General features: G+C 40.5%; 1 protein-coding gene across 1 annotated transcript in view; it reads right to left on the bottom strand.

Annotated features, from left to right (window-relative positions):
* Positions 1 to 20,322, bottom strand: part of slc27a6 (solute carrier family 27 member 6) — a 95,876-nt gene that overhangs the window by 35,875 nt on the left and 39,679 nt on the right. Inside the window, exons 5-7 of the mRNA XM_034192666.1 lie at positions 13,849 to 14,043; positions 11,390 to 11,480; positions 11,084 to 11,282 (exon numbers count right to left, since the gene is read on the bottom strand). Coding sequence (XP_034048557.1) covers positions 11,084 to 11,282; positions 11,390 to 11,480; positions 13,849 to 14,043 — 485 coding nt within the window. The remainder of the gene's footprint in view (positions 1 to 11,083; positions 11,283 to 11,389; positions 11,481 to 13,848; positions 14,044 to 20,322) is intronic.

Below are 20,322 nucleotides of genomic sequence, written 5' to 3' on the forward strand. Positions count from 1 at the left end.
TAGCTGCAGCATTTTGAATTAACTGAAGGCTTTTTAGGGAACTTTTAGGACAACCTGATAATAATGAATTACAATAGTCCAGCCTAGAGGAAATAAATGCATGAATTAGTTTTTCAGCATCACTCTGAGACAAGACCTTTCTGATTTTAGAGATATTGCGTAAATGCAAAAAAGCAGTCCTACATATTTGTTTAATATGCGCTTTGAATGACATATCCTGATCAAAAATGACTCCAAGATTTCTCACAGTATTACTAGAGGTCAGGGTAATGCCATCCACAGTTTTTAAGTAATGGTTTAATTACTGCCACCTTAAAAGCCTGTGGTACATAGCCAACTAACAAAGATAGATTGATCATATTTAAGATCGAAGCATTAAATAATGGTAGGGCTTCCTTGAGCAGCCTGGTAGGAATGGGGTCTAATAAACATGTTGATGGTTTGGATGAAGTAACTAATGAAAATAACTCAGACAGAACAATCGGAGAGAAAGAGTCTAACCAAATACCGGCATCACTGAAAGCAGCCAAAGATAACGATACGTCTTTGGGATGGTTATGAGTAATTTTTTCTCTAATAGTTAAAATTTTGTTAGCAAAGAAATTCATTACTAGTTAAAGTTAAAGGAATACTGAGCTCAATAGAGCTCTGACTCTTTGTCAGCCTGGCTACAGTGCTGAAAAGAAACCTGGGGTTGTTCTTATTTTCTTCAATTAGTGATGAGTAGAAAGATGTCCTAGCTTTACGGAGGGCTTTTTTTTTTATAGAGCAACAGACTCTTTTTCCAGGCTAAGTGAAGATCTTCTAAATTAGTGAGACGCCATTTCCTCTCCAACTTACGGGTTATCTGCTTTAAGCTACGAGTTTGTGAGTTATACCACGGAGTCAGGCACTTCTGACTTAAAGCTCTCTTTTTTAGAGGAGCTACAGCATCCAAAGTTGTCTTCAATGAGGATGTAAAACTATTGACGAGATACTCTATCTCACTTACAGAGTTTAGGTAGCTACTCTGCACTGTGTTGGTATATGGCATTAGAGAACATAAAGAAGGAATCATATCCTTAAACCTAGTTACAGCGCTTTCTGAAAGACTTCTAGTGTAATGAAACTTATTCCCCACTGCTGGGTAGTCCATCAGAGTAAATGTAAATGTTATTAAGAAATGATCAGACAGAAGGGAGTTTTCAGGGAATACTGTTAAGTCTTCAATTTCCATACCATAAGTCAGAACAAGATCTAAGATATGATTAAAGTGGTGGGTGGACTCATTTACTTTTTGAGCAAAGCCAATAGAGTCTAATAATAGATTAAATGCAGTGTTGAGGCTGTCATTCTCAGCATCTGTGTGGATGTTAAAATCGCCCACTATAATTATCTTATCTGAGCTAAGCACTAAGTCAGACAAAAGGTCTGAAAATTCACAGAGAAACTCACAGTAACGACCAGGTGGACGATAGATAATAACAAATAAAACTGGTTTTTGGGACTTCCAAAAAACCATTTGCTTCATGGCAAAGACTGTGAATACTTATGTACACGTGATTTATATATATAAATCCTTACACAGACACATAGCAGGTAAAATGAATATTGAACACGTTACCATTTTTCTCAGTAAATATATTTCTAAAGGTGCTGTTCACATGAACTTTTCACCAGAAGTCAGTAACAACCCCAGTAATCCACACATACACAGAAATTAAACCATAGCATCCATAAATTATGTGTAATAATGTGAAATAACACAGGGACAAAGTGTTAAATACCTGAAGAAAGGGAAGTGCAAAAAGACATGGAAGCTGAAATATATCTGTAATTAGAAAGCAGTCCTGTTCCTTGTCAGTGCAAAGTAATATTGGCTGATTCAGTCCCAACTGATGGCCTATAAAAAGGTGTCTCATCACCAAGGTGTTACACAACAAACATCTCATGATGGGTAAAAGCAAAGAGCTCTCTCAAGGTCTTCACAATCATATTGTTGCAAAACATACTGATGACTTTGGTTACAGAAGGATTTCTATACTTCTGAATGTTCCAGTGAGCACTGTGGGGACATAATCCGGAAGTGGAAAGAACATCATTTCACCATAAACCGGCCACGACCAGGTGAGGATTGAAAGGAATTATAGGAAAAGTTGTCCAAGAGCCAAGGACACTTCAGAAATACTTGGTACAATTGTTTCAAAGAAAACAATAAGTAATGCACTCAACCACCATGACCTGTAAGACTCAAGACTCACTGCTGAAGAAAAAGCATGCTGAAGCTTGTGTAAAGTTTGCTGCACAACATTTTGACCAGCTTGTGAAATACTGACAGAAAACTGAATTCTTTGGATGCCATAATACATACCATAAATATCACTGCACATCAGCCCAAAAACACCAAACCAACAGTGAAGTCTGGAGGTGGGAACATCACGGTGTGGGGCTGTTTTTCAGCAGACGGCACTGGAAAGCTTCATATAACTGAAGGATGAATGGAAAAATGTACTAAGACATTATTGATAAAAATCTGCGGCCATCAACCAGAATGATGAAGATGAGACGAGTGTGGACATTTCAGCAAGACAGTGATTCCAAACACACTTCCAAGGAAGGTCTCTATTGGTTTCAGAGAAAAAAAATAAAGCTGCTAGAATGGGCCAGTCAATAAAATGACTTCACTCTGACAGAAAATCCATGGAAAGAACTGAAGATCAGAGTTCATAGAGGAGGTCCACAGAACCTTCAAGATTTGAAGACTGTTTGAGCCAAAATCACACCTGAACAATGCATGTGACTAGTTTCTCCAAACAGGATGAGTTCTGAAGCTTCATTACCAACAAGGACTTTTGTACAAAGTATTAAATAAATTTTAGGAAACGTGTTCAATACTTTTTCCTGGTGTCATTCTATTTTATTACACAATTTCTGTACTTATTTGGTTTAATTTCTTTGTATGTATGTTTTATTTCTCTGTCAGTGAAGGTGAAGTCTCTCATACTGTGAAGCTGAAGGAACGTTTGAATGTTTCTAAAATCCAGATGTCATCATTTTTTAATACAACATATGGATTCTGAGAATCCTGTCAGATGGTCATTTGGTCCTAAACATACATATGAGTATGATAAGTTAACATCATTGATGGATGCTTGAGGTCCTCAAACCCGCATCCAGTGTTTTCAGTCCAAAATGCAGCTGTAGTTCTGTCTAAAAAATACAAATGTGACCACAGAACTGCAGTATTACTCTCTTTAAACTGCACATGTGACACCAGACTTGAAGATGTGTTGTTGACATGTACATGTTTTAATGTCTGTGTGCCTTTTTGCTTGAACCCAATGAACCTTTTGTTGAAGTGTTTGCAGCTCTACTTTGTATCAGCGAGCTGTCCGGATCAATGCCCTGAACGTCAAAGAGGTCATCAGAAATGTCTACATTGTTCTTTGTTGTTAAGCAACAGTCTGACAGTTGAGTTCACACAGATTCTGCAGAGTTTTATAAACTCTAAAGACGCATCTGCTCTCCACTTCTAAAGTTTTTGAGATATGATCTGATGGCAGTTTGGGGTTTCATTTACTTTGTGATTATTAGATATGCATTATGTATTGTTGATGGCTTTATTACTGTGTGATATTTTCTTTCTATTTGCTGGTGATTTCATGTGTACTACTTTGTTTACTGATGTTATAAAGCACTTTGTAGTGTTTGGTGGGAAATACAGTACTATTCAAATCAAATAATAATTATTTATTACAAGCAACACACACTTTCATGTTTCACAGATCAGCAGCTAGTTGCCAATTTCCTTTTGGTTCCATACAAATGATGGACTGCACACATGTAATCGGGTCCATAATTAATTGGGTAAGTGACACAAGTTTTATAATTTTGCATCTGTACAAACCCACAATGGAGTTTAAATGAAACAATAAAGCAGTACTTGTAGTGTAGACCTGCAGTTTTGATACAAAGTGTTTATCAAATACACACATACAATTTTATATATATATATATATATATATATATATATATATATATATATATATATACACACACACACACTGAGGCACACACGGTGCATCCACAGAGTATTCACAGCACTTCACATTTTCCACATTTTGTTATGTTACAGCTTTATTCCAAAATGCAATTAATTTTTCCCCTCAAAATACTATCCACAACACCCCATAATGACAACATGAAAAACCTTTTTGAAATTTTTGCAAATTTATTAAAAATAAAAACTAAGAAATCACAGGTACATAAGTATTCACAGTCTTTGCTCAATGCGTTGTTGATGCACCTTTGGCAGCAATTACAGCCTCAAGTCTTCTTGAATGTGATACTACAAGTTTGGCACATCTATCTTTGGGCAGTTTTGTCTATTCCTCTTTGCAGCACCTCTCAAGCTCCATAAGGTTGGATGGGGAGCGTCGGTGCACAGACTTTCAGATCTCTCCAGAGATGTTCAATCAGATTCAGAACTGGGCTCTGGCTGGATCACTCAAGGACATTCACAGAGTTGTCCTGAAGCCATTCCTTTGATATCTTGGCTGTGTGCTTAGGGTCACTGTCCTGCTGAAAGATGAACCGTCGCCCCACTCTGAGAGCAAGAGCATTCTGGAGCAGGTTTTCATCCAGGATGTTTCTGTACATTGCTGCATTCATCTGTCCTTCAATCCTGACTGGTCTCCCAATTCCTGCTGCTGAAAAACATCTCCACAGCATGATGCTGCCACCACTATGTTTCACTGTGGGGATGGTGCCTGGGTTCCTCTAAATATGACGCCTGGCATGCACACCAAACAGTTCAATCTTTGTCTCATCAGACCAGAGAATGTTGTTTCTCATGGTCTGAGAGACCTTCAGATACCTTTTGACAAACTCCAGAAGGGCTGCCATGCAGCTTTTACTAAGGAGTGGCTTCCATCTGGCCACTCAGTCACACAGGCCTGATTGGTGGATTGCTGCAGAGATGCTTGTCCTTCTGGGAGGTTCTCCTCTCTCCACAGAGGAATACTGGAGCCCTGTACTCTTCCCCAGATTTGTGCCTCGAGACAAGCCTATCTCGGTGGTGTACAGACAATTCCTTTGAATTCATGCTCGGTTTGTGCTCTGACATGCACTGTCAACTGTGGGACCTTATATGTAGACAAATCATGTCTAATCAACTGAATTTACCCAGGTGGACTCCAATTAAACTGTAGAAACATCTGAAGGATGATCAGTGGAAGCAAGACGCACCTGAGCTCAATTTTGTGCTTCATGGCAAAGACTGTGAATACTTATGTACACATTATATATATATATATATATATATATATATATATATATATATATATATATATATATATATATATATATATATATATATATATATATATATATATATATATATATATATATATATATATATATATATATAAATCCTTACACAGACACATAGCAGGTAAAATGAATATTGAACACATTACCATTTTTCTCAGTAAATATATTTCTAAAGGTGCTGTTCACATGAACTTTTCACCAGAAGTTGGTAACAACCCCAGTAATCCACACATACACAGAAATTAAACCATAGCATCCATAAATTATGTGTAATAATGTGAAATAACAGGGACAAAGTGTTAAACACCTGAAGAAAGGGAGGTGCAAAAAGACATGGAAAGCTGAAATCTATCTGTAATTAGAAAGCAGTCCTGTCCCTTGTCAGTGCAAATTAATATCGGCTGATTCAGTCCCAACTGATGGCCTATAAAAAGGTGTCTCATCACCAAGGTGTCACACAATAAACATCTCATGATGGGTAAAAGCAAAGAGCTCTCTCAAGGTCTTCACAATCATATTGTTGCAAAACATACTGATGACTTTGGTTACAGAAGGATTTCTATACTTCTGAATGTTCCAGTGAGCACTGTGGGGCCATAATCCGGAAGTGGAAAGAACATCATTTCACCATAAACCGGTCACGACCAGGTGAGGGGTGAAAGGAATTATAGGAAAAGTTGTCCAAGAGCCAAGGACACTTCAGAAATACCTGGTACAATTGTTTCAAAGAAAACAATAAGTAATGCACTCAACCACCATGACCTGTAAGACTCAAGACTCACTGCTGAAGAAAAAGCATGCTGAAGCTTGTGTAAAGTTTGCTGATCCAGATGTCATCATTTTTTAATACAACATATGGATTCTGAGAATCCTGTCAGATGGTCATTTGGTCCTAATCATACATATGAGTATGATAAGTTAACATCATTGATGGATGCTTGAGGTCCTCAAACCCGCATCCAGTGTTTTTAAACAGTCCAAAATGCAGCTGTAGTTCTGTCTAAAAAATACAAATGTGACCACAGAACTGCAGTATTACTCTCTTTAAACTGCACATGTGACACCAGACTTGAAGATGTGTTGTTGACATGTACATGTTTTAATGTCTGTGTGCCTTTTTGCTTGAACCCGATGAACCTTTTCTTGAACTGTTTGCAGCTCTACTTTGTATCAGTGAGCTGTCTGGATCAATGCCCTGAAGGTCAAAGAGGTCATCAGGAATATCCATATTGCTCTTTGTTGTTAAGCAACAGTCTGACTGTTGAGTTCACACAGTCTGATTCTGCAGAGTTTTATAAACTCTAAAGATGCATCTGCTCTCCACTTATAAAGTTTTTGAGATATGATCTGATGGCAGTTTGGGGTTTCAATTACTTTGTGATTATTAGATATGCATTATGTATTGTTGATGGCTTTATTACTGTGTGATATTTTCTTTCTATTTGCTGGTGTTATGTGTACTACTTTGTTTACTGATATTATAAAGCACTTTGTAGTGTTTGGTGGGAAGTACTATTCAAATCAAATAATAATTATTTATTACAAGTAACCCACGGTTTCATGTTTCAGAGCTCAGCAACTAGTTGCCAATTTCCTTTTGGTTCCATACAAATGATGGACTGCACACAAGTAATCTGGTCCATAATTAATTGGACAAGTCACACAAGTTTTGTAATTTTGCATCTGTACAAACCCACAATGGCGTTTAAAACAGAGTCACACACTGTGCATCCACAAAGTATTTACAGCGCTTCATATTTCCACATTTTGTTATGTTACAGCTTTATTCCAAAATGGAATTCATTTTTCCCCTCAAAATTCTATCCACAATACCCCATAATGACAACATGAAAAACCTTTTTGAAATTAAACAATGTGTCCATGGACGATGTTTAATCGTCGTCCATGTTACTATTATTTTTGTATTTTTAAACAAAATGAATCAGGGGTGCCAAATATGTTGATTGCGATCAGCCGGCCGATCACAGCGATATGTTGAAAAAACAGGTGTCGTCTCTCAAAGCGTGGTGACGGCAGCACACCTGAACTGAAGGCATTTGTATGCTTTTCTTCTTTAAAACTCTGAGCTGCTCTGTGAGTGTCCTCGCTAAAAACAGCTGAAGACTCACAATGCGTTAACAACAAATACTAACACTCTTTTTCCACCAAAATGTGCCTAAAGTCTCTTTCTGAGGACGACATGACGTACACAATGCCGATCAAACTTTGTTACCTGTCAGTCTGGTCGTACTTTCTGCATAAATACACGTTAGGGCCCTGTCCCACTGCTGTGTAGGAGAATTCGCGCATGAAATGAGGAGAGCTGAGCGTCCGCAACAAAGGTGGGCGGAAATGACAGATGTCCCGGGGTGGGTCAGCGACTACATGAGGAAGAAAAGCAGATATAACAGGGAACAGAAGCAAAGGCGACCAAGGAGGCACCCACATGAGGGGCACAGCGGCCGCAATGCACTCCCGTTCACTCTCGGCTCCCGAGTCCTATTCACGCGCGCGATTGTAAGCAATAATAATAATAAAAAATGAAACTCTGCTGCCTGCTGTGGTACTGCTCCTCGCTCTTCCCCCCAAAACTCTGTCATAATTGTGTTTATAAACCAGTCACCATTTGTGTTGTTATACATCTGTGTAGTTAATTACTAAAATATTCTCCTCAGACGAACTCGCTCTCGCGTGCATGTAAAAAAAAAAACTCCTCTCCCCCTGCTGTGGTGCTGCCGCTCACTCCAAAAACTCTCTCATAATTGTGAAATAAAGGACAAAAGAGACATAGGGCCCTGTCCCACTGGCGTGGGCCCTGTCCCACTGGCGTTTAGGAGGATTTATGGATGGAATGCGCACAAAAGTGGCCCACATCCGCCAAACAACCGCGATAACCGTGTAACAGTCCGGTATGAGTTGGCCACCATCTGAACACGTCCGGGATCATCCGCAGAGGCACGCATGTCCGCAGCAGGATTTTTGAGCTGCTCAAAAATCCTGCTGCGGATGAGATCCGCATCAGTGCCTGAAGACATACGCAGGACATACACAACCAACACGCCGCATATCTCCTGTCATCCGCTGATATACGCAACCGACAGGGTCGGCGCAGCTTGGCGGCGGACCGGAACAGCGTACAAAACAGATATGACGCGTGCCCAGCACGGCCACGTCACGGTCGCAAATGGTATGTCGCGCATGCAGACGTATGTCTCTTTTATCCTTTATTTCACAATTGTGAGAGAGTTTTTGGAGTGAGCAGCAGCACCACAGAAGGGGGAGAGGAGGTTTTTTTCTACATGCGTGCGAGCGAGTTCGTCTGTGGAGAATATTTTATTAATTAACTACACAGATGTATAATAAAACAAATGGTGACTGGTTTATAAACACAATTATGACAGAGTTTTGGGGGGAAGAGCAAGGAGCAGTACCACAGAGGGCAGCTGAGGTTCTTTTTTTTTATTATTATTGCTTACATGCGCGCGTGTGAACGGGACCGGGAGCTGAGAGTGAATGGGAGTGCATCACGTCCTGTGCCCCTCATGGGGGCGCCTCTGCGGTCGCCTTCGCTTCTGTTCCCTGTTATATCTGCTTTTCCTCCTCATGTATTCACTGATCGACCCCGGGACATATGTCATTTCCGCCCACCTTTGTTGCGGACGCTCAGCTTTTGTCTCCTCATTTCATGTGCGAATCCTCCCAAACGGCAGTGGGACAGGGCCCTGATGCGGATCTCATCCGCGGCAGGATTTTTGAGCTGCTCAAACATCCTGGCTGCGGACATGCGTGCCTCTGCGGATGATCCCGGACGTGTTCAGATGGCGGCCGACTATCGGAAAGGGGGTGTGGGGGGGGGTGGCCGCCCACAACACCCCTAGATTAAAGGTCCACTTTTGAAGATATTTTTTCATAATACTTGTGATGATAATAATAATAATAATAATAATAATAATAATAATAATCATTTCAATAACTAAAATGTTAGAAAAATATTGGAAAACAATGTAGATTATAAATTGTAAGTTTTACCATTACAGTACTGTCACCAGTTAAATATGAAGTTAAGAAAGATGTCTTTATTTTGTTCTTTATAAAACAAGTATTTATGTTCAGTGAAGTCAAGAAAGACTGACTTTATTTCATGTTTTACAAAAACTTTTTTTTTTTTCAGGAAAGAGTATTTAAGTTCAACTTAAAATGTCAGGACATACATTGTTTACGTTACTGTTAAAAATTCACTTCCAGTAAAGTGAGTATTGGCAAAACGGGTTATCATTTTCATGTTGAGGTGGTGGGGGGCGGGCAACTGCTGAAAGTAACCAATAAAATAACTAGTAATCTAACTTAGTTTCTTTTAAAATTGAGTAATCAGTAAAGTAACTACCGTATTTTCCGGACTATAAGTCGCACCGGAGTATAAGTTGCACCAGCCACTTTATCCATTATAAAGAAAAACAAACCATAAATAAGTCGCACCGGAGTATAAGTCGCACCAGCCACTTTATCCATTATAAAGAAAAATAAACCATAAATAAGGTCCACTGGACTATAAGTCCCATGGACATACAGGTATGTTAACATGAAAAGTTCAGATGATAATATTGTGACGGCTACCGTTTTCGGATGCATATTTCACCAGTCGCAACTTGTAATCTGCAGAGTATGATTTTCTTTTTGGTGGCATTTTTTCGGGCCTTCTCCGTTGTCTTGTTATGTTATCAGTAACGTTAAAATTTTTATTTTTCTATGGTAGTCAGAAGTCGCAGGAACAGTCACACAAGCCTCGAGTGCCCTCTCGTGAGCTGCATTTTACCTACGGATATGTTTGTATTTTGCGGACCACATTGCGAGCCGAACCATGCAGCGCCTACCTGCGCAGCTCACCACCCAGCGGTGTCGATCCAGCTCCTTCCAAGTGCAGACGCTAATCCTCCGTCGTCGCTCAGTGCTCCCATGCAGCTCTCAGCGTCAACTCTGCTCACACTGATATCCAAGGGTTGAAGCTGTCTTGTTAGCCGTCCCGGAATAAACACCATGTTCGTCTGCTTCAAACGCTTTTCACAATCATCAACGCCAGCTCCTTCCAAGTGCACATGCTAATCCTCCGCCGTCGCTCACCCAATGCTCCCACGCAGCTCTCAGCGTCAACTTAAACACTCTGCTCACATTGATATCCAAGGGTTGAAGCTGTTCTGTTCGCCATGCCGGAATAACAGCAAGCACCGTGTTCGTCAGCTTCACACGCTGTGGGTGAGGTGAGGAATACGCATCCAAAGTTCTGTTCTCTGATTGGTTATCGCGACCAGCGTGAACTATAGGATGGCCGTCATACTACAGTGCCCATGATGCATTGCATTTCCTTTTCCGGTGGCCATTTTAAAACATAGATCGACTCTGTCACGTAAAATTGTTTTGTTACAGTAAATTAATTGAGATCCTACCGGTATATTTTTCATTTATAAGTCGCACCGGAGTATAGGTCGCACCCCCGGCCAAAACATGTAAAAAAGTGCGACTTATAGTCCGGAAAATACGGTAAGTTATTTTTTTCAAGGAGTAGTCAGTAATTGGATTACTTTTTCAAAGTAACTGTGGCAATACTGAGTGTATTTAACGTTGGAACAGCATTTTCAGACTATAACTGTCTTGCTTTCAGAGTTTTTTTTTAACTGAGATGACAAGAATCAAGAAATGGCTCCTTTTCTTTGATACGGTTGAATTCTAAGTGTCTGTGGTTCTGAGATGATGTCACAAAGTAGTTTGACAGCTGTACCTGAAGGTGTCTCCCACTCTGTCCCTGAAACAGATGAAGCCTTCGTGCGTTTCAGCCATGAGGTCGCCCGTGTTGAAGTACGAGTCACCTTTCACGAACACGTTTTTCATTAACTTCTTCTCAGTCAACTGTTTGCTTCCTGCATAGCCGAAGAACGGACAGGTGATGTTGATTTTCGCGAGCAAAAGCCCCGTCTCACCTGAAAGCAGATACGTATAGAACTCTGAACACTCTTCCACAAAACTGACCACGTTAAAACAGAAAGTTCACCGTTGTCATTCTTAGGTTTGAGAGTTCTGATCTTACCCTTTTCCACTCGCTGGCAGAACCCATACTGATCTTTCACTGGTTCATCATTCACCAGGTCATACTTAACCAGATCATACTTGAAGATCAGCTTCAGGAGTTAAGAGACAGAAAATATCACAACAGTGAGCGCTGATAGCTGTGATAACTTGTGTGTGGGTGTTAAAAATTCTAACCAAATTATTTCGTCAGGACTCAATGATTTCGTGGACCTAATGTCATCAAACTACGGATAGCTGTTAAAAGTGTTAAAGCTGCTAACATACCAAATTAAGTAATACAAGAATTTCACTTGACTGAAATACTGGAGCACAGACTTCTTAGATTATCCGTTCAGGCAGTTAAACACACAACCAGCCAAATTATTCCAGATATTTCCAATAAAATACTAGGAAAGGACAGACAGACTGAAGCATTCAAAGCAATCACACCCCTAATTATGCATAACCTTATGGCTAAAAATGCCTTAAACTAAATAGTTATAAAATTCACCCCCTGTACAGTTGTCAAAGAGAAGGAAACTCACTATACAGACCAAAACTGTTTTTTGCACTAGGCTGTACAAATGTTAATTTCTCTTTTTGGACATTTTAACATGGGCTTCTATGGCAATGTGTCATTTTTGGGGGTCAGCCTCAAGCAGCCAATCAAAGAACTGCAAATTTTTCCATTTCCAAGTAAGCTTCATTTTTGACAGGGGAGGTTGGAGTTTGGTGTATACCACCACACCGGGGCGTTGACAACTGGATACACTGTTAGTGTATATATATATATACTAAGAGAAACTGTGTGTGTGTGTGTGTGTGTGTGTGTGTGTGTGTCCCTCTCCTGTCCAAACGGCACATCGAAATTGAGCCAAACTTGGCACACATATACTATGACATATGGGGAGTGACATAGGCTACTGAGCACTTCTGTGCATATTGCCATGGGGTGGGGGTGGGGGGAGTCATACTGGCATAAGGGGAGAGACACTTTTGTGCTGCATCATCATCGGCAAGTACGCTAAAAGGTTGGTGTCATACTTTTCTATGCTCTTCTTTTTCCTTTGAATGTTTTACCTCTTCATTTGTGCAAATAACAGTAGCAGTAGCGTAGTGTCCTGTCAAGCCGCGCTTTGCCATGACCATCAACAAGGCTCAGAGACAGACTCTCAAAGCCATTGGCGTGGATCTCTCTGAGCTGCCTTCTTCACATGGCATGTTCTACGTGGCAGCCTCACGAAATGGAACCCCTGAGAAAATCTTCCTCCGAGTCCACAACAAATGCACAGACAAGAAATGTGGCGTACCACAAGGTGCTGTAAATGACTCTTCTTGGGGCAGCTCCAGTTGTGCCCTAACAGTTCTCTGGAATCCAGGATAGGTGGGAGGTGATAGCTTTGTTGGTAATGATGAAGTTTTCATTTCAGTCTCTGATTCAAACCCACCCCGGGGTGGGTAATTGGCAAGTAATATATATTACAAAATAAGTTCATGAACATATTTAAATTCTTGCAGCAGGCACTCTGTAATTTTTGCAGGACCAAATTAACATGGCAGAAAATGCATATGGTTCCATTCAAAATAGTGTTAAATAAAGCATCATAGTGTAAACAAGCTATGGTGGCCTTTGTGGTCCATTTACAGCAAGGCTTCATAGATCGAATGTTCAATCAAAATTCCTACTTGACATGAGGGAGCACGGACATACCCCACTTTGCTAACATTACTATTTAAACTACTACCAGGATGCATAATTTGAAAGCTGAAAATGCAGTCGTTTTTATGAAGTTCCTGACCAAAATTTTTCAGACCCACATCCAGAATCACTGTCTGTTCGCATGATGCTTATGCATGTGTGACGCCCACACTACCACACCCACACCCACAGCATGCCAGAGTGGTCACATTTGTGTCAATTGTGTGGACATATGAGTTTGTATGAGTTTCTGTTTTTGTTTCCCTAAATGTGCATTGAAGACTACTTCAGTTTTGTTTTATTTACAGCAGAATAACTGTCGACATTTATAATGTAATCCTGAAAACCTATTATGAGTACTGCTGACTGCAGTACTTACTCCCAGCCAGTTGGGGGTGAGTGAGACTGACTTCTCCCAGGCTGGCTCCTGGGTTTGTGGCTTCTTTGTTGGTTTTTATACCACCAGAGAAGTTGAACAAGAATGTCATGTCTGCATCTCTCCTCCGTTATCTGTTTCACATTTCATTATCTCTGTTACAATGGTACCCTCAAGTCCAGTGCAATCACTGGAAATTAACTCTACTGAGTGTCGACTGACTTAATTGATCAACACCGACACTCTAATAGAGTTGATTTCATATTACCATATCGAATTTATTACCCACTATTTTAAATGGGTTCATTTGTAGTCGCTGCAGTGTTTATTTAACACTGCGTAATTAACGGTGCATTTTCAGCATCTTCAAATGTGCTTCAGTTTCAGGACAGCAGACGCTCACCTTGTAGAAGAAGTTTGAGCGGCCTACGGCGCCAATCACCCCGATGTGGTTAAGGAAACACAGGTTTCCCTCAGTGGAGCCGTAGATTTCAACCATACGAATGCTGCCAAAGCGACTGTGAAACTCCCGCCAGACATCTGGTCGCAGCCCGTTCCCAACACCCATCCTCACTTTGTGCACCTTATCGTTCTCTGCCTGAGGAAAAAGAGAGCTGATCATTCCTCAAAGACATGAATGATTATCGCAAAGGACCTGCATGAAATGTGTGTGAATACACAGATGATCCGGTGGAATACATGACAAATGTCACAAATGTAGTGACCTTCAAAACCAGTCTTTGACAACACATTGGACAGTGCATATAGACGGTTTCCACATTTTGTTATGTTACAGCTTTTTTCCAAAATGAAGTTGTTTTTTCCTCTCAAAATTCTAAACACAATACCCCATAATGACAAAGTGAAAAAAGTTTGACATTTTTGCAAATTTATTACAAATAAAAAAATCTAAGAAATCACATGTACATAAGTATTCACAGTCTTTGCCATGAAGCTCAAAATTGAGATAGATGCATCCTGTTTCAACTGATCATCCTTGAGATGTTTCTACAGCTTAATTGGAGTCCACCTGGGAGAAATTCTGATGAATTGACATGATTTGGAAAGGCACAGACCTGTCCACATATAAGGTCCCACAGTTGACAGTGCATGTCAGAGCACAAACCAAGCATGAAGTCAGTGGAATTGTCTGACCTCCGAGGCAGAAATCTGGGGAAGAGTACAGAAACATTTCTGCTGCTTTGAAGGTCCCAATGAGCACAGTGGCTTACATCATCCATAAATGGAAGACGTTGGATCCACCAGACTCTTCCTAGAGCTGGCCACCCATCTAACCTGAGTGATCGGGGGAGAAGGGCCTTAGTCAGGGAGGTGACCAAGAACCCAAATGTCACTCTGTCACAGCTCCAGCATTCCTCTGTATGGTAGAGCAGTCAGACGGAAGCCACAGATGGAAGCAGTAAAAGGTACATGGCAGCCCGCATGGAGTTTGCCAAAAGGCACCTGAAGAACTCTCAGACCATGAAAAACAAAATTCTCTGGTCTGATGAGACAAAGACTGAAATCTTGGATGTGAATGTTTGGAGGAAAACAGGCACCATCCTTACAAACACGGTGAAGCCTGGTGGTGGCAGCATCATGCTGTGGGGATGTTTTTCAGCGGCAGGAACCGGGAGACTAGTCAAGATTGAGGTAAAGATCAGTGTGGCAATGTACAGAGACATCCTGGATGAAAACCTGCTCCAGAGCGCTCCTGACCTCAGACTGGAGTGACTGTTCATCTTTCAGCAGGATAATGATCCTAAGCACACAGCCAAGATATCAAAGGAGTGGCTTCAGGACAACTCTGTGTATGTCCTTGAGTGGCCCAGCCAGAGCCCAGACCTGAATCCGACTGAACATCTCTGGAGAGATCTGAAAATGGCTGTGCACTGATGCTCCTCATCCAACCTGATGGAGCTTGCGAGGTGCTGCAAAGAGAAATGGGCAAAACTGCCAAAGAAAAATGCACCAAGTTTTTGGCATCATATTCAAGAAGACTTGAGGCTGCAATTGTTGCCAAAGGTACATCAACAAATTTTTGAGCAAAGGGTATGAATACTTATGTACACGTGATTTGTTAGTTTTATATTTTTAATAAATTTGCGAAAATTACAAAAAACGTTTTTCATGTTGTCATTATGGGGTGTTGTGAGTAGAATTTTGAGGGGAAAATGAATCAACTCCATTTTGGCTGTAACAAAGTGTGGAAAAAGTGAATCGCTGTGAATACTTTCTGGATGCCCTTGACTCTCTCAATCACAAGTTTAACAATGTTTTACTCTCTGTCTTTCAATTCAGGGGATTGTCCTCCATACTGAAGCAATTCTTTGATGATTTGGTACAACATGCAACCCAAACCAGCCGGTCAGAGATTATCTTTGTTACTCACTGAGCAGTAAATCTCCCATAAAACAGTTGTGTACATGAACAGATAAGAAAGATAGAACAAAAAACAGCAAACATCTGTGTTGTATTTGTTCAATATGTACATATATACTGCAACTGCATACAATGCATTCTTTTGGTATATGAACCAGCAAAGTTTGTTCAAGTTCCCTTCTATCCATCCATCCATCCTACAAACAAGATGTCATGGAAGGATGTCATGTAAAAAATGAATTTTACATACATCGGTGAATCTGCGTCTGTTGAAATAAGATAAGTAGATGTGTACGTGTCTGGATGTTGCATGTTGTGTTCAAAGAGATGAGAAGAAAGTTATTTACAGTTCATGCCCTTTGCTGGCACGCAGACAGTGATTAGTTCCCGCACTCGTGATCACACACTGAGCTCCTGCTGCACGTACATGCAGTAAGTACACGCAGACATCTGTGATGACGGTGCCATGGCGACCCTTCCACCCACGCACATCACAGCCATATACAGTCTATGATCATGACGGCATGACAAAGGCAGTGTTGCCAGATTGGGTGGTTTCCAGCCTAACTGGGCAGTTTTGAATTTTATTTTGTCAGAAAGTAATAAAATTGGTAGGGTGAAAAAAATGTGGGCGACTGATATATCAGCTGACATGAGCCTTTCACACACTTATCAGTATCAGCATTATTTCTGCAGATATGAAAACTTTTATTTTATTGAACAAACAATGCAGAACAACACTCTAGCTGTTGGAAATGGTGTCATTATGTAGTATGTCCAGCAGGTGGTGGTCCGACTGCATGGCTTGCAATGCTATGAAGTATGGATGGGACCCCCATCAACTCTTGGTCACATTAGCTACAAGAGACAGAGGCAAAGAGAGCAGCTGCCAATCATTTTTCAATCAGAGTGAGCGTTTGACAGTGACAAGAGACAAGTCATTGCTATGCGGCCAGCTAAATGGGGCCAAAATAGATGAGGAGTCTATTTTATGTCAACGTTGAGTTATGCAACATGGCGACTGCCAATCCGACTGAAGGCAGTTGGTTACATAAAAGATACTCACTATACACTGGGAGCAACTAGTGGATTAAGGACCTTGCTCGAGGACCCTTAGTGATTTTCCGGTCAGGCTGGGATTTGAACAGAAGAGCCTGTGGTCTCAAGCCCAACACTTAATCACTAGACCATGTTTGCTGGAATCTGATCAATATATCAGCTGATATGAGCCTTTCACACACTTATCAGTATCAGCATTATTTCTGCAGATATGAAAACTTTTATTTTATTGAACAAACAATGCAGAACAACACTCTGGCTGTTGGAAATGGTGTCATTATGTAGTATGTCCAGCAGGTGGTGGTCCGACTGCATGGCTTGCAATGCTATGAAGCATGGCTGGGACCCCCATCAACTCTTGGTCACATTAGCTACAAGAGACAGAGGCAAAGAGACCAGCTGCCAATCACTTTTCAGTCAGAGTGAGCGTTTGACAGTGACAAGAGACAAGCGGTTGCTATGCGGCCAGCTAAATGGGGCCAAAATAGATCAATCAATCAATCAACTTTTTTCTTGTATAGCGCCAAATCACAACAAACAGTTGCCCCAAGGCGCTCCACATTGCAAGGCAAGGCCATACAATAATTATGAAACACAGTCTACGTCTAAAGCAACATAACCAAGGGATGGTCCAGGGTCACCCGATCCAGCCCTAACTATAAGCCTTAGCGAAAAGGAAAGTTTTAAGCCTAATCTTAAAAGTAGAGAGGGTATCTGTCTCCCTGATCTGAATTGGGAGCTGGTTCCACAGGAGAGGAGCCTGAAAGCTGAAGGCTCTGCCTCCCATTCTACTCTTACAAACCCTAGGAACTACAAGTGAGCCCGCAGTCTGAGAGCGAAGCGCTCTAATGGGGTAATATGGTACTATGAGGTCCCTAAGATAAGATGGGACCTGATTATTCAAAACCTTATAAGTAAGAAGAAGAATTTTAAATTCTATTCTAGCATTAACAGGAAGCCAATGAAGGGAGGCCAACACGGGTGAGATATGCTCTCTCCTGCTAGTCCCCGTCAGTACTCTAGCTGCAGCATTCTGAACCAACTGAAGGCTTTTTAGGGAACTTTTAGGACAACCTGATAATAATGAATTACAATAGTCCAGCCTAGAGGAAACAAATGCATGAATTAGTTTTTCAGCATCACTCTGAGACAAGACCTTTCTGATTTTAGAGATATTGCGTAAATGCAAAAAGGCAGTCCTACATATTTGTTTAATATGCGCTTTGAATGACATATCCTGATCAAAATAACTCCAAGATTTCTCACAGTATTACTAGAGATCAGGGAAATGCCATCCAGAGTAACGATCTGGTTAGACACCATGCTTCTAAGATTTGTGGGGCCAAGTACAATAACTTCAGTTTTATCTGAGTTTAAAAGCAGGAAATTAGAGGTCATCCATGTCTTTATGTCTGTAAGACAATCCTGCAGTTTAGCTAATTGGTGCGTATCCTCTGGCTTCATGGATAGATAAAGCTGGGTATCATCTGCGTAACAATGAAAATTTAAGCAATACCGTCTAATAATACTGCCCAAGGGAAGCATGTATAAAGTGAATAAAATTGGTCCTAGCACAGAACCTTGTGGAACTCCATAATTAACTTTAGTCTGTGAAGAAGATTCCCCATTTACATGAACAAACTGTAATCTATTAGACAAATATGATTCAAACCACCGCAGCGCAATGCCTTTAATACCTATGACATGCTCTAATCTCTGTAATAAAATTTTATGGTCAACAGTATCAAAAGCAGCACTGAGGTCCAACAGAACAAGCAGAGAGATAAGTCCACTGTCCGAAGCCATAAGAAGATCATTTGTAACCTTCACTAATGCTGTTTCTGTACTATGATGAATTCTAAAACCTGACTGAAACTCTTCAAATAGACCATTCCTCTGCAGGTGATCAGTTAGCTGTTTTACAACTACCCTCTCAAGAATCTTTGAGAGAAAAGGAAGGTTGGAGATTGGCCTATAATTAGCTAAGATAGCTGGGTCAAGTGATGGCTTTTTAAGTAATGGTTTAATTACTGCCACCTTAAAGGCCTGTGGTACATAACCAACTAACAAAGATAGATTGATCATATTTAAGATTGAAGCATTAAATAATGGTAGGACTTCCTTGAGCAGCCTGGCAGGAATGGGGTCTAATAAGCATGTTGATGGTTTGGATGAAGTAACTAATGAAAATAACTCAGACAGAACAATCGGAGAGAAAGAGTCTAACCAAATACCGGCATCACTGAAAGCAGCCAAAGATAACGATACATCTTTGGGATGGTTATGAGTAATTTTTTCTCTAATAGTCAAAATTTTGTTAGCAAAGAAAGTCATGAAGTCATTACTAGTTAAAGTTAATGGAATACTCAGCTCAATAGAGCTCTGACTCTTTGTCAGCCTGGCTACAGTGCTGAAAAGAAACCTGGGGTTGTTCTTATTTTCTTCAATTAGTGATGAGTAGAAAGATGTCCTAGCTTCACGAAGGGCTTTCTTATAGAGCAACAAACTCTTTTTCCAGGCTAAGTGAAGATCTTCTAAATTAGTGAGACGCCATTTCCTCTCCAACTTACGGGTTATCTGCTTTAAGCTACGAGTTTGTGAGTTATACCACAGAGTCAGACACTTCTGATTTAAAGCTCTCTTTTTCAGAGGAGCTACAGCATCCAAAGTTGTCTTCAATGAGGATGTAAAACTATTGACAAGATACTCTAACTCCCTTACAGAGTTTAGGTAGCTACTCTGCTCTGTGTTGGTATATGACATTAGAGAACATAAAGAAGGAATCATATCCTTAAACCTAGTTACAGCGCTTTCTGAAAGACTTCTAGTGTAATGAAACTTATTCCCCACTGCAGGGTAGTCCATCAGGGTAAATGTAAATGTTATTAAAAAATGATCAGACAAAAGGGAGTTTTCAGGGAATACTGTTAAGTCTTCTATTTCCATACCATAAGTCAGAACAAGATCTAAAATATGATTAAAGTGGTGGGTGGACTCATTTACTTTTTGAGCAAAGCCGATAGAGTCTAATAATAGATTAAATGAAGTGTTGAGGCTGTCATTCTCAGCATCTGTGTGGATGTTAAAATCGCCCACTATAATTATCTTATCTGAGCTAAGCACTAAGTCAGACAAAAGGTCTGAAAATTCACAGAGAAACTCACAGTAACGACCAGGTGGACGATAGATAATAACAAATAAAACTGGTTTTTGGGACTTCCAATTTGGATGGACAAGACTAAGATACAAGCTTTCAAATGAATTAAAGCTCTGTCTAGGTTTTTGATTAATTAATAAGCTGGAATGGAAGATTGCTGCTAATCCTCCGCCCCGGCCCGTGCTACGAGCATTCTGACAGTTAGTGTGACTCGGGGGTGTTGACTCATTTAAACTAACATATTCATCCTGCTGTAACCAAGTTTCTGTTAGGCAGAAT

The sequence above is a fragment of the Thalassophryne amazonica genome, chromosome 17, assembly GCF_902500255.1.
Source record: "Thalassophryne amazonica chromosome 17, fThaAma1.1, whole genome shotgun sequence".
NCBI classification, from domain to species: Eukaryota; Metazoa; Chordata; class Actinopteri; order Batrachoidiformes; family Batrachoididae; genus Thalassophryne; species Thalassophryne amazonica.